Source organism: Carettochelys insculpta, chromosome 16 (assembly GCF_033958435.1).
Source record: "Carettochelys insculpta isolate YL-2023 chromosome 16, ASM3395843v1, whole genome shotgun sequence".
Classification (NCBI taxonomy): Eukaryota; Metazoa; Chordata; order Testudines; family Carettochelyidae; genus Carettochelys; species Carettochelys insculpta.
In genome coordinates this window covers 13,160,935-13,175,328 of record NC_134152.1, presented here as the reverse complement: position 1 = coordinate 13,175,328, position 14,394 = coordinate 13,160,935, and the positions used below count along the sequence as shown (strand labels likewise).

At 41.4% G+C, this 14,394-nt stretch overlaps 1 protein-coding gene across 1 annotated transcript in view; it reads left to right on the top strand.

The window, feature by feature from the left end:
• Nucleotides 1-14,394, top strand: part of GRIN2A (glutamate ionotropic receptor NMDA type subunit 2A) — a 476,283-nt gene that overhangs the window by 415,156 nt on the left and 46,733 nt on the right. The window contains exon 11 of the mRNA XM_075010498.1: nucleotides 8,312-8,499. Within this exon, the coding sequence (XP_074866599.1) occupies nucleotides 8,312-8,499 (188 nt within the window). The remainder of the gene's footprint in view (nucleotides 1-8,311; nucleotides 8,500-14,394) is intronic.

Here is a 14,394-nt window from a genome sequence, read left to right as displayed (position 1 = left end):
TATACAGGTTGAACCTCTCTAATACAGAACTCATTCAGCAACATCTGTAATCCAGCGTGATTTTAGTTAGCCAGATGACCACTTATTGTGGGTGTGGCCAAGTTTCCCAGGTCCCATAAAGTTCGTTTCCAGCCACCACACCTGGCTCTCAGTATCCTCTGCTATTATGTAGCTGTAATTTACCCCTAAATGTTTTCTAAGAGTCCAATAAGCAGTGAAGTGTTGGTAAAGCGCTAGACAATATTGATCTCCTGTGGTCTGGCAAATTCTCTCATTTGGCACCAGTCAGGGCCCAAGGGTGCTGTATGAGAGAGGTTCAACCTGTAGTAGCAAAAGATCAAGGACAATAACTTTGCTCTATTCTGATATATCTGTGATGATTGACTGACTTTACATGGGCTTAATGTAGTTTTTCTAATACCTAATTTTGGCATCTTTGCCCAGGTGCTAATGATCCAGGTGCTAATTACATCTGCAGCTTCAGACAATGTCAGGGTCACACACAATCATTAGCCTTTCCGTCCCTAACTGTCACCTAAACACTTGTTTTTTTAGATGGTGCCCAAAGCTAACCTTTGATTTTTACTTCTGAAAATCAGGTGCTAATTATTTCTTGATTACTGGATTACATTGTGCATTTAAGTATGGTGTTTCTAGTTTGTTTCTAAACTATCTTGTGCATGCTTGGCTTGATCTAATTCTTGCCCCCCTACTCTTTCTGATTTGCTCACTTTGATCATTTTTTTTTCTGATTTGTCCTCGATTGCTGTTTTTGGTTCTCTGTGTCTTAAGTGTTGAGTCTGTTCTGGTGTGGCTGTGGTCTGAAGAAGTGGGTCTGCCCCATGAGAGCTCACCTAATAAACCATTCTGCTAGTCTTTAAAGTGCTACTTGACTGCTTTTTGTTTTATCTTGTGCAGGTTCTTCTTAAGGCAAAATATTGGTCTGGATTATGCCCTGGAGATTTTTTTTTCATTGTGGCCCTCTGCTGCTTATTCTACATTCATATCTCTGTGTGAAACTCCCAGTGTCCTCAGGAGGTTTTTTATGTGTATTAAATACATGACTGCCCCATGTTCAGAGGGTTGCAAATGCACCCCCATCTATGTCTGGTTTCTCTCCCTTCCCCCCTGCTGCACTGTGCAGAGGGGCATCTGCAGACCATGATGGGGTAACCCAAGACACCCTGGGAGAGGTAGTTACTTGGACAGCTTCCTGCCTAGAGAGCTGGCCCTGGAAGAGGGCAGAGACTACATTTCCCAACATGCCCTTGGCTGGTAGCAACAGGAAAGGGGTAGAAATGAAGGAATATTTCTTCCACTTATGATATTACAGTGAGGTCCCAGAAGGATCTTTATTATTGTATAAAGTTTGAGTATGCTATAACAAAATCATTTTCCTCTTTGAGTAGTGTCCTCATAGGTGCTCCACTCTGTGCGACAGTGTGTCCTCATGCTATTGTTTGTAGATTCTTCTATAGTCATGGCTTCCCACACTTTGTCATGCCTTCTCTACTGACTTTGGCTACAGATGTACCTTCACTCTTCCTCTCTCTCTGAAAGACAAAGAAGAATAAGTTAGTTTAACATCATTTACCGTTAGTCAAGTTTTTCTTCCTGTTAGAGTTTAAAAAACCAAAAAAAAGTTAGTGTTAGGATTAGTTACCATGTCATTGCCATGACGGGCTCCCCAGGCTTCAAGTGATGTGCAACATGCAGGGAAGCCATGCCAGTCTCCAACGGCCATGTTTCCTGCATCAGTTGTTTGGATGAGAACCACCAGACCCAGTCCTGCACCCATTGCTCCAGCTTCATAGTGAGGGCCAGAAGGGACTGAGCCAACAAGCTCAAAACTTACCTTTATGAAAAGTCCCTCCAACCATGAGCCCCACAGCAGCCTTCTGTTAAAGAATCAGCATGAAAGTCCAAGCTTACAGACTCTGCATGACCTTCTGCCTCAGTGAGCACCCCACCTGCAGCTGTGGACTCTTTTTCCTGGCCTCCGCCACCATCTTCAGGGGCCATGCCAGACGAAAAATATGCCCTGGTGTCCATCATGCCATCAATGCCAGCACTGGTGAAGATGGTGCTCTTGGAACCAAACCTCCAATATTCAGTGCCTTCAAAGCCATTGGCAGTGTCAGCACTGTTGCCTTCAGCCACTTCTACTCCAGGACATAAGAGGTCTTCAAAGGCCAAGATCCAACCGTCGGTGCTGGACCCAGAGCTCAAGTGGCAGTGCTCCAAATCTCCACACTACTCACATCGGGCACTGGATTTGGCACTGTGCAAGTCCAGAGCTGAGGCAGTGCTCCACTACCATGCGGCGCCTAAGTCTCCAGTACCAGAATGTGGCACAGCATCAAAATGGCACCATGAAGACTCACCATCGTGAGCAGATATGATGCTGGCACTGGCACTGCTCAGCTCTCCACACTGAGTGTCCCCATTGCCACCAGCATTCCCATATCTATCACTACACTCGGGGCTTTCACAAGGCTGGGGGTCCAGAATACTCATTACAGGAAGAGGTGATTCCTGGAGTATTTTTTCATCAGAACACTCCAGCCCCAGACATTCCAACTGGCAATCTGCCATAACCTACCTGCAGCTGCCAACACTGTGGTTCATACATCTCACCTTATTACCTTCACAAACTGGTGCCACAGTGGTCATCATGGCAGGTGCAGTCGTCCCACTCCCATGCCCTGTCAGCATCATCCATGGGGTCCAGGGATTGCCTCCTGTTGCCACAACCTACTATGTCAGTGACGAACCTGCTGTCTTAACAGTCTGGGGCCAAGGATTCCCTGTCAGAGGGAGAGCATGGATCCTCTCTACACCATTCCTCATCGATACCAGACAATGCGGTGCTCTCAGTGTTGCCTCCCCCTGCAGATAACGCGAGGGCATTTCAAGAGTTGTTCTGGCGGGTAGCCAAGGAAAAGGACCTGCAGGAGGTGCCAGTCAAACCATAGAGGCTTTTCCCCAGCCTGCAGCCTCTTTCTTCCTCAAGGATCACAATGTCCATGGACGAGGCCATTATGGACCCTATCAATGCTATATGGCAGACATCAGTATCCATATCTCCTACTAACAAGAGGGCAGACAAGTGATACTTCATGGCCTCCAAGAATGTGGAATTCTTATTTTCTTACCCACAGCCAAACTCAGTGGTGGTGGATCCTATCTGCAATTAGACGAAGTCCTTTGGTTCCACCCCTCACGACAAACTGAGTAAAGACTGGGACATCATAGGGCACAACGTTTATTCATCCAGCAGGTTACTCCTATGGACAGCAAATTATGTGGCCTTATTAGCCATCTATGACCATCTGAATTATTCCACACTGCAGGAGTTGGTCCCTTCCTTACCTGAGCAACAGCCCTCAGCCCTCATCAATGTCTTCTGTGAGGGGTATACCATTGCCTGCACAGCTCTTCAGTCCACAGTGGACATCATGGACACAGCGGCTAGGGTCACGGCTTCCACTGTGGTCAAGAGGTAAACATCCTGGCTCCAGCCCTGAGGGGTTCCCAAGGACCTGCATCAGAAAGTGGAGGACCACCCCTTTGACAAGCAGCATTTGTTTGCCAAGAAAACTGATGAAGTCCCTCACTCTGTGAAGGATTCCTGCACCACACTGCATGCAATGGGAATGTGCGCCCACCCTGCATTCAAGAGGGCCCACTGCTGTCTGTATCAGAGACCACAGGAGCAGTTCCAGCAGCCACTGCAAGTTTTGAACCTCACCAATGGCACAGGTCCCAGTGGTGAAGGGCCAATAGGCATCAGCAACAACCATCCGTGGCATCCCACCTTCAATGATCCAAACAGCAGTTTTGAAGGTGTGGTTGAATGTTTCAGAGATCTTTCTATTCTAGCTACCTCACAGCCCAGACACCATCCATTCCACCATGATCTCTGCCCACTTTTCGACCTCTGGACCACCATTACCTCGGACAAGTGGGTCCAAGAGCTAGTGGCCCAGGGATACTCTATCCTTTTTATTTCTAGCCTCCTATATGCTCCCCTACCCTGTCCCTCTTCAGGGAGCCCTCTCAGGAGCATCTCTAGTTGAACCAGTCTCCACAGAGTTTTGGGGCAGGGAGTTCTATTCCACATACTTCCTAACTCAGAGGAAAAAGGGTAGATGGAGGCCCATCCTTGACTTCAGGAAGCACCACAAATATGTTCTTTATCAATGGATCAAGATGGTGACTCTTGTGACCATTATTCTGTGGAGGGCCAAGATCCTGATATTGTATTCTGCTAGATTCTGGCCACAGTCTTTGTTCAAAATCTTTAATATAAAGTTACACAAGTGTGGATCATAAATCCAGATTTTGCCCAGGGTTTTACGTGTATAAACAAGTATTGATATACATAAAGTTACCAATTTATACCATAGGGTGAAATTAATCATAGAGCAGAAGCTGAATTGTAAAACAGTTTCACAAATATTTCTGAAAATGCTTGAAGCCTGAAGAAGGCTTCAAAATGGACCGACTTTATTTTTATTCAGATTTTATGTATCATGGTAGATAATTTTTTCACTGACAGATTATCCAAAATTTTATAAATATTCTGATAAAATACCTATAAAATTTTAATAAGAAATGTTACAGAAAATTTCACATAACATGGGTAAAAATTTGCATAAACTTTCATTTTTGGCATGTAAGTTTGACAAATGTTAATTGTAAATATATCAGCCAGCTCTCTCCTTTCACTACAAATGAAATGTGAAGAAATATAGCAACTGTGAGCAATATACTTAATATTTGTAAAAGTAGAGAGACTGGCTATAGCAACAGTATGGGAATTAAGATCTCCTGTATTTTTTGGAGCAACATTAAGTCCCAATGATTGTATTCTGTAGTTAGTTTATACACAGAGTATTTCTGCATGGATATAGAGTCAAAAAATCTCACCAGTTTTCTTTGACATTTTCAACCTTCAGAGAAAACATGGCAATTTTCAGGCTAATTTTTTTGTAGTCAAAATTATTAACTTAAAAGTTGGCTTATAATGGTTGAAATTTTACCAGAATCAAGAATTGTCTGTGTTATGTAGCCTTCCCTGTTTTTGTTTTTAACCTGAAGCATACTGAAATTTTATTGTAAATCCTGGCACGTTCTATGCAGAATGCCACTACAGAAGAGCTATGCATGTTGCCTGTTGAGGGCTCTCACAATGATCATGATTGAACACAGCTGTCTGCAAGTCATATACGAACTATAATTTCTTGGGACTGAAATGTGTGTGAAAATGGTATTGCTCTAAACTTCCTACTAGAGCTTGTTGATAATGTGCTTTTGTAACTTTGGTCCCCAAGTAATCATTTAATTTTTCTTCAAATACTTCTGGCTTCAGTTAATCAAATAGCTACTTGTTGCCATAATAGCAGAGTCCATTTTATGACAAATATACAGTTGTCAGTACCAAACATTGTGTTTGTGCAGATAGTTGCTGTACTGACATCAGCTCTTTGACAGTACTTCTCAAATTCTTCAGTTTTCACACCCAGAAAACCCTGTAGTGCATATGCCCAGAATATTCACAGGTAAGATCTGCTTTGTATATCTAGTTTCTTATATAGAGGCCCAGTAGGTCCTTTTTCTTAACAAATTTAATTTAAAAACTATTGTTTTAATACCTGTTCCTTATTTGCAAGCATTACTTCTGGGGTAGGAGAGGAGGATTTGAGTGCATAGTATAAATTAACATGAGCAATGCTTTGAAATTTTTTACATTTCACTTGAGGATTTCAAAGCACTTTATTGAAAATGGCTTCATATTCTTCTGTCTGCAGCAGGTATCAGGGGAGTAGCCATATTAGTCTGTGTCTGCAAAAACACTGAGGAGTCCTGTAGCACCTTACAGACTAACTAATTCATTTATTGGGTAATGAGCTTTTGTGGGTAAGATCCACTTCCTCTGATTGGAGCAGATAATAAGAATCCAGAATGGCAGGGATGGGGGAAGAAAGGAAAAAAAGGGGGGTGTGGGGAGTCACTTGTCATGGCAAGTCAGCTGTGAATAGCAAGGCGGGAAAATTGCCCTTGTAAAGCATATGGTAACTGAGATCTCTGTTAAGCCCAAGGTTAAATGTGTCAAACTTGCAAATAAATTCCAATTTAGATGTCTCCCTCTGTAATCTTGTGCTAAAATCCTTTTTGTAGAAGAGTGGGTACTTTCAAATCCTTTACTGAATGTCCAGGGAGGCTAAAGCATTCCCCTATAGGTTTATCTGCTCCATTCTGAAGAAGTGGGTCTTGCCCACAAAAACTCATTACCCAATAAATGAATTAGTTAATCTGTAAGGTGCTACAGGACTGCTCATTTTTTGTGAAGCTACAGACTATCACAGCTACCCCCTTTGAGGTTTATTTGGGCTTAAGCTTTCATGGGTAAAACCCACCTTGTGCGATGTATGGAGTATCTGTAATCTCCACTCCATGTTTTTGAGAAAGTGGGTGTTTTGCCCAGGAAAGCTTATACCCAATTCAATCTGTAAGTCTTTTAAGGTACCATAAGACTCCGCTTTGTGTGAGGCAAGTAAAGAAGGGGAGCTGGTTATGTTCACTAATACTTTTTGTTAGAAATTATTCTCTTTCTAAAAAAGGTTAGCTGCTTTCAGAAAAGCTTTGAAATTTCTTTGTCCCATGAAATTCCATTCAGCTAAGTAATAACCTATTTAAAAAATAATCTTTTCTGTTTGCTGCATTCCTCAGGAAAATTTTGACAGCATTCCAAAATAACTAAGTATGAACTGACTAAAAATCAACAAGGAGTCCTCTAGCATCTTAGAGACTAACAGATTTATTAGGTCATTAGCTTCCGTGGGTAAAAACTAATTCATCTGATGGACAGGAGTGGAAATACAAAGGCAGGTATATATGTAAGAAAATTACTGCAAAAGAAAGAAGTTACTATCCATTATAAATTAGGGTGATCAGTCAGGTCACTTAGGTCATTCAGTGAAGCTGATGGGAAGATGTAGATGTCCACCCAGGGGAAGTTGCCTCTGTAGAATGTTAACTAATTTAGATCCTCAGTGAGGCCTAATTATATATTACTGAATTTGCTAATGAGCTCCAATTCAGCTGTTTCTCTTTGTAATTGAGTTTAGAAGGTTTTTTGGTAGAAGGTTTGCTATTTTTAAATCCTTTAATAAATGTCCAGGGAGGTTAAAGTGTTTCCCAACAGGTTTGTTTGTTCTTGACATCTGAATTGTGCCTGTTTACTCTTTGGTGCAGAGACTATCCAGTTTGTCCAATATACATGGCAATATACAATCTCTATCATGATACAGTTTTTAGTTACATTATCACACGTTAGAGAGACCAGGTGGAAGAGATCATGTGTTTTCATGTAGCTTCTGCTGGTGAAAGAAACAAACTTTCAAGCTACACAAAGCTGTTCTTCAGGTTTGGGTCAGGTCATATACTTGTCTTTTCTATAAGATCCCTGTTTCATTTGGTACACAGGTTGGAGCTGGGAGAGGGCAGAATTAAGATATCATAGATCACCATAAATCTGGTACTTCCTGACTTTGGAATGCTTGTATTTTCAAAATAATTGCTTTTAATGTTTTTAAATTTAGCTATACCCATTATATAGTGGGGAAAACTGAGACACAATTTGAGTTTCCTAAGGTCACCCAAGAAATCAGTAGCAGAGCTCAGAAGTGGACCCCAGAATTACTGACTTCCAAATGATTTCTAACCACTAGGTACACTTTCATGTTCTTTCTTGGAATCAGATCCTCTTTCACTCTGCTGTCAACTGACTAAGTGGCTTCCTCTTCCCCATGTGAGCTACTCTTGCTTTACCTGTGAAATTATGCATTTTCCTCACTACATCTCAGACTCTAACCTGACTGCACTATTTTTGGGCTACCCATTGATGGTGCTATTTCCTTTCCTTTATGTACATATCTCTGATGAGGTTTTTCTGTGCTGTGTAATTCAAAGACAAATAGTTATTAAGTCATCTGTATTTGGTTATTTTTTAATAAGGTGGGTCAAAGGATTTGAAATTTTCTGCAACATATTCTTTCATTCCTGTAGTGCTATGGACACAGAAGTACTGAGGATGAGTGTGTGTGTTTATAATAATAGTATTCCCCTCCACACAGTAAAAATAGGTGGCTTTTTTGTTAATATCAGACTGTACAGCACTACGTGTTATATGGGTTATTTGATATCATTGATGACATTGAACAGAGTACTCATGACAAGGGTGAAAGAAGCCAGGCAATTTTTGTTCCTAATAATCAGATTTGTAAAATTCTGTCTTTTATTTCAGGAAGTTGGATGCTTTCATCTATGATGCAGCCGTGCTCAATTACAAGGCTGGAAGAGATGAGGGCTGCAAACTTGTAACAATAGGCAGCGGATACATATTCGCCACTACAGGCTATGGAATAGCACTCCAGAAGGGGTCACCTTGGAAGAGACAGATTGACCTAGCACTCCTTCAGTTTGTTGGTGATGGTAAGGCCAAACTTTTCTTCCTCTATATTTTTTTTGTGCAACTAATTATTTTACTTCATTGCTCTGAGTCTTATTGTTCAAGAAAGAGATTTTTAAGTTTTTTTCTAGATGCTGAGATGAATAGTTTACATTCCAATTCAATCCAGTGATTCCCTTCAGCTAACTCTACTGACCTCATTCTTCCTTTTTCATTAAATGGCTACTTCCATATATCACACCCCACACAAATATGTGAAAGCATCTGATTTTGATGCTAGAGACTATTCTAGATGGCTAAATCAGTGAATGGCATTCAGGTACCAAAATATTCCTCAACTGTTGTCAATATCAGGATTTTCACAAGAATATTTTGCAGTATCATAGCTCTTACTAAACAATCTGAAAGGGTTTAGCCAACACACATGAAGGATCTGATTCAGAGATCACTGAATTCAAACATGAGATACCATTTGTTTCAGTGGACTCTGGATCAGGTCAAAAGAGGCAGCTAGTAATTTGAGCTATAAAAGAGCAGGGAAAAGAATCCAGAGATATAATTTACATAATAGCAGCTTTTTGCCATACTCAAAATAACATTACTAACAGAGAGAAAGCTGTGCTAGCCTATCGTCCCCTATTATCCCTCCTCTACTTAAGATACATTGATGACATCTTTATGATTTGGACCCGTGATATAGAGACTCTAGAAGAATTCCACAGAGACTTTAACAATGTGCACCCCATCATCAACTTATGCCTTGATTACCCCACGTGACAGATACATTTCCTGGACACTACAATACAAATCAAGGATGGCCTGATCGGCACCACACTCTACCAGAAACCCACTGATCGCTATACTTACCTACACACTTCTAGCTTCCATCCTGCGCACATAACTAGATCCATTGTTTACAGTCAAGCCCTTCGGTACAATCGTATTTGTTCTGATCCTACTGACAGAAACCGAAAACTACAAGGTCTCTACCAAACATTCATAAACCTGAATTACCCCCCAAGGAGAAATAAAAAAACAAATCGACAGGGCCAGATGAATACCCAGAGACCAGCTACTCCAAGCTAGACCCAAAAAAGCCAAGAACAGAACACTACTGGTCATTACCTACAACCCCCACTCAAACCACTGCAATGCATTATTAAAGATCTACAACCTATCCTTAATCAGGATGTCACACTCCAGAAGGCCCTAAGTGATAGGCCTGTTCTCTCCTACAGACAACCTCCCAACCTTATGAGGATTCTCACTAAAAACCACAGTCTATACTGCAGGAACACCAGTCCTGGAACTTTTCCTTGCAACAAAGCCCGTTTCCAGCTTTGTCCACATATCTGTTCTGGAGATACCATCACTGGACCTAACCAGGTTATTCACAGAATCATGGGCACATTCTCATGTTCCTCAACTAACATTATATATGCCATTATCTGCCAACAATGCCCAGATGCTTTGTATATTGGACAGACTTCAAACTCTCTTAGACAAAGAGTTAATGGGCACAAAACAGACATAAAAACACGCCTGATCCACAAACCTGTCAGCCAGCATTTTAAGGGAGTGGGCCATTCTGTTAATGACTTAAAAGTTTGAGTCTTACTGAAGAGGAATTTTCACAACAGTTTGGAAAGAGAGGCTGCTGAACGCTCTTCTATATTCAAATTTGACACATTAACACTTGGTTTGAACTGGGATAGAAATGTTCTAGGTCATTATAGGGGCTCTTTTGCATAATAGGCTTGATCTAATTCTTGACTCCCTCCCCTCCCTTCTGCCCTCTACTCTCTGACTTGCTCACCTTGATATGTTTTTTCTAATTTGTCAAACTTGATTACTATTTTTGGTTCTCTGTGCCTCAAATATTGTGTCTGTTCTGGTATGGCTATGATCTGAAGAAGTGGACCTGTCCCACGAAAGCTCACCTATAAACTATTTTTAGTCTTTAAGTGCTACTTGACTGCTTTTTTGTTTTAAAAATAGCATTATGTACCTCTATAAACTAAATCTAAATGTGGTCCTCTATAAAGGAGATGTTAATTTGCACTGATCCATAGTGTGGATAAGTGTCATAAGCTTATTTATTGCTTTTATTATTTTTTATTACTTTTCACATGCAATATTTTTCAAAAGGATTTTTTTTCTAAACCATGTCCTGTAGCTCCTGTCCATGGTCTTTGTTACATGAAAGACCTGGGAGCAAAGTTATGTCTGTACTGTATTTGCAAATATTTTCTTCCTGTTCACACAACCATTATCTTTATCTATGCAGCATGCTTAATCCTTAAAAACAATGTTTTTCATTTTGAGCTTTTCATTTTATTTTCTTCACTTTTTTGTTCATATAATGGGTAATTTTGTTTATTTGATCATGTCATAGTCTGCTCTTCACATTTCTCAATAGATCAGCTAGACAGCAGACAAATTGGATCAGCTCTCCCCAGAGCTTAGAGTTAACAAACCTATTTGTAAAAAAACAAAGTTACAGAAACATCTGCAAAGCAACCTCCAACTACATAGGTATTGGGAGGAGTTGGCAATCTGCATGAATTGAGTGTGAAGCGTGGTAGGGAAAGCTGAAAGGAAGCTGCCCCAAAGATGACCCTTCTCTCACCCAGGACAACCACTGAGTTTGGTGTATCAAGTGTGAAAGACTGCACAGATTGCAATGAAGGTGAATCAGTCCCAGCTTGCAGTTATGGGCTTGTGTCAGACAAGATGGACACAATCTGGGCAGCTACCCCTGGCAACAGGTGAAACCCTCATCTACTCAGGACATGTAAAGGGTGCACCACACACATAAAGAGTGGACTTGATGTTGTCAAAAAGGGCATCTGGTGCTTTCATGGAGTGGACAGTAGTATCATCACACATCAACACAATCAGATCCATACCAAAGTGCAAAAGGTACTGATCGTGCAATGTTATGCACCAATCAATGAAGTAGCTGAAGAATGTAAAACAGACTTCTATGAGAAAGTACAAAGTGCTGTGAACCAGAAAGCAATGAAAGATATCTTGATTTTGATGGTTGACTTCAATGCAAAAACTGGAAGCATAAATACAAGCAGAGAACAGACAATGGGAAAAGAAAGCCTAGGTAACATGAGTGAAAACTGAGAGTGCTTCCATGACTTTTGTTCTCTTAATAGATTGGTGATAGTGTTTTCCACACAAAAGGATCCATAAGGTCCCTTGGGTTTCACTGGATAACCAGTCAGAAAGCCAGATTGATCACATTTGCATCAGCAATTCTTTCAGAAGATTGATGCATGACGTTTGCACTAGAAAAGAGCAGGTGTAGGTTCAGACCACCATTTGGTCATGATAAAACTCAAGTTCAAGCGCAAGAGGTACACCACAAAAGCAACCAAGCCAGAAATGAAATTCAACACAGAGTACCTGAAATATATAAAGCCAAGAGCCAGTTTCCAAGTGGAGGTGTCCAACAGATGTGCACATCTGACAAACCTCATGCTGAAAGATGCTACATTCAAACAAATTGGGGAACACATCAAAACAGCCTGGAAAAAGACCTGTGATAAAACTTTGGGAAAGAGGACCAGGCACCATAAGGAATGGATCACAGTAGAAATGCTGAGAAAAGTGAAGGACCGAAAGGACAGGAAAGCAGCAGTCAGCAACAGCAGAAAAGAGCAGCCAAGGTGGAAGCTCAGAGAGTGTATTCAGAAGCCAACATACAAGTTAAAAAAGCTGTAAAACAGGACAAGAAGAACTTTGTGAAAAACCTTGCACAACAAGCAGAACAAGCTGCAGGACAGAGAAACTTGAAAGTGATGTATGACATCATGTGGAAGCTACCTGAGTCATGGTGTACAGTGGATCGGCCAGTACAGGAGGGGCATGTATTAACAAGCACAAGCAAGCAGCTTAGTAGATGGAAGGAACACTCTGAAGAGCTACTGAACTGCCCTGCCCACATGGAATCTCCACAGATGTCACCTTCAAAAATGCCTCCACAAATTAATAGCAACACACCTATGAAAGAAGAAATCAGAAAAGCCATTGCTTCTTTGAAGAGCAGAAAAGCACCTGGACTAGACATCATCAACACAGCAGCAATCAAGGCAGATAGTGAAACATCAGTCAACACGATGTATAATCTATGTGGGAAAATATGGGACAGTGAGGAGATCCCACAAGACTGGAAACATGGCTACCTTATCAAGCTCCCAAATAAAGGAACCTGAAGGAAAGCAAGAAACAGTATGGGCATCGTATTCCAGGAAAAGTGTTTAATAGGAGAGACTGAAAACTGAAATTCATAGACAGCTGAGGGAAGAACAGGTAAGCTTCTGAAGTGAGAGATCTTGTACGGACCAAATAGCATCTCTGAGTGGCAGTTGCTTGAATGGAACTTCCCCCGTACATAACCTTCATAAACTTCTAAAAAGCCTTTGAAAGAATTGATAGAGACGCTTTGTGGAAATTGCAGCAACATTGTGGCATTCCATCCAAAATTATTAACCTGATCCATTCAATGTACAAACCCTTGAGAGGCCAAGTTGTTCACAATGATGTCTTGACAGAATCCTTCAGCTTACTGGCAGGAGTGCGACAAGGATGCCTATCGTCACCTTTCCTGTTCTCGATGACAGGGGACTGCATAATGAACAGGACAGCAGATTGCCATCAACAGGGCATTCAGTGGACACTTTTCAAAAAGCTAGAGTACGTTAATTTTGCTGACAATGTCTCTCTCCTTTCACACTGGCATGAACGCATGGAAGAAAAGGTCGCAACACTAGACAAGACTGTCTCAAAGACTGGACTGAGCACTAGCAAGGAAAAGATCAAGACAATGAGGATCAAGCAGTCCAAAAATACCATCACGCTGGAAAACGATGACCTGAAAGATGTGGAGCAGTTCACTTACTGACGAGTATTATGGGCAGAGATGGAAGAACAGACAAAGGTTTTAGTACACAAATGCAAGAAGTCTGGGAAACAAACAGGAGGAATTAGAGGACCTGGCACAGTCAAAGAAGTATGAGGTGATTGGAATAATGGAGACTTGGTGGAATGACTCTCACAACTGGAGCACTGTCATAGAAGGGTATAAATTGTCCAGGAGGGACAGGCAGGGGAGAAAAGGAGGAGGTGTTGCAATTTATGTTGGAGAGCAATATGATTGCTCAGAGCTCCAGTATATGGAGGGGGAAAAGACAGTTGAGTGTCTTTCGGTAAAGCTTAAAAGCAGAAACAACACAGGCAATGTTGTGTTTGATGTCTACTATCGGCCACCAGATCAGGTAGATGAGGTAGACGAGGATTTCTTCAGACAACTAAGAGGAGCATCCATGGTTCTCATAGGAGACTTTAACCACCCAGACATTTGTTGGGAGACCAATACAGCAGCACACAGACAAGCAAGGATGTTTTAAGAGAATGCTGGGGATAACTTCCTGGTACAACTGTTGAAGGAACTGACCATAAGCCATGCACAGCTAGACCTGCTGCTCGCAATCAGGGAAGAACTAGTAAGAGAAATAGAAGTGGGTGGCAACCTGGGCTGTATCGATCATGAGATGGTAGATTTCAAGATTCTGACAAAAGGAAGAAAGGTGAGCAGTAAAATACAGACCCTTGATTTCAGAAGACCAGAATTTGATTCCCTGAGAGAATTGATGGGCAGGATCCTCTGGGAAGCTAATATGAATGGGAAGGGAGTTCAGGAGAACTGGTATTATTTTGAAAAGGTGTTATTGAAGGCACAGGAACAAACCATCCCAATGCACAGTAAGAAAAGTAAATATGATAGGTAACAAGCTTGACTTACAAGGGAAATCCCTGGTGAGCTTAAACTCAAAAAGAATGTGTATAAGAAATGGAAACATAGACAGATGTCTAAGAAGGAGTATGAATATATGGCTGGAGAATGC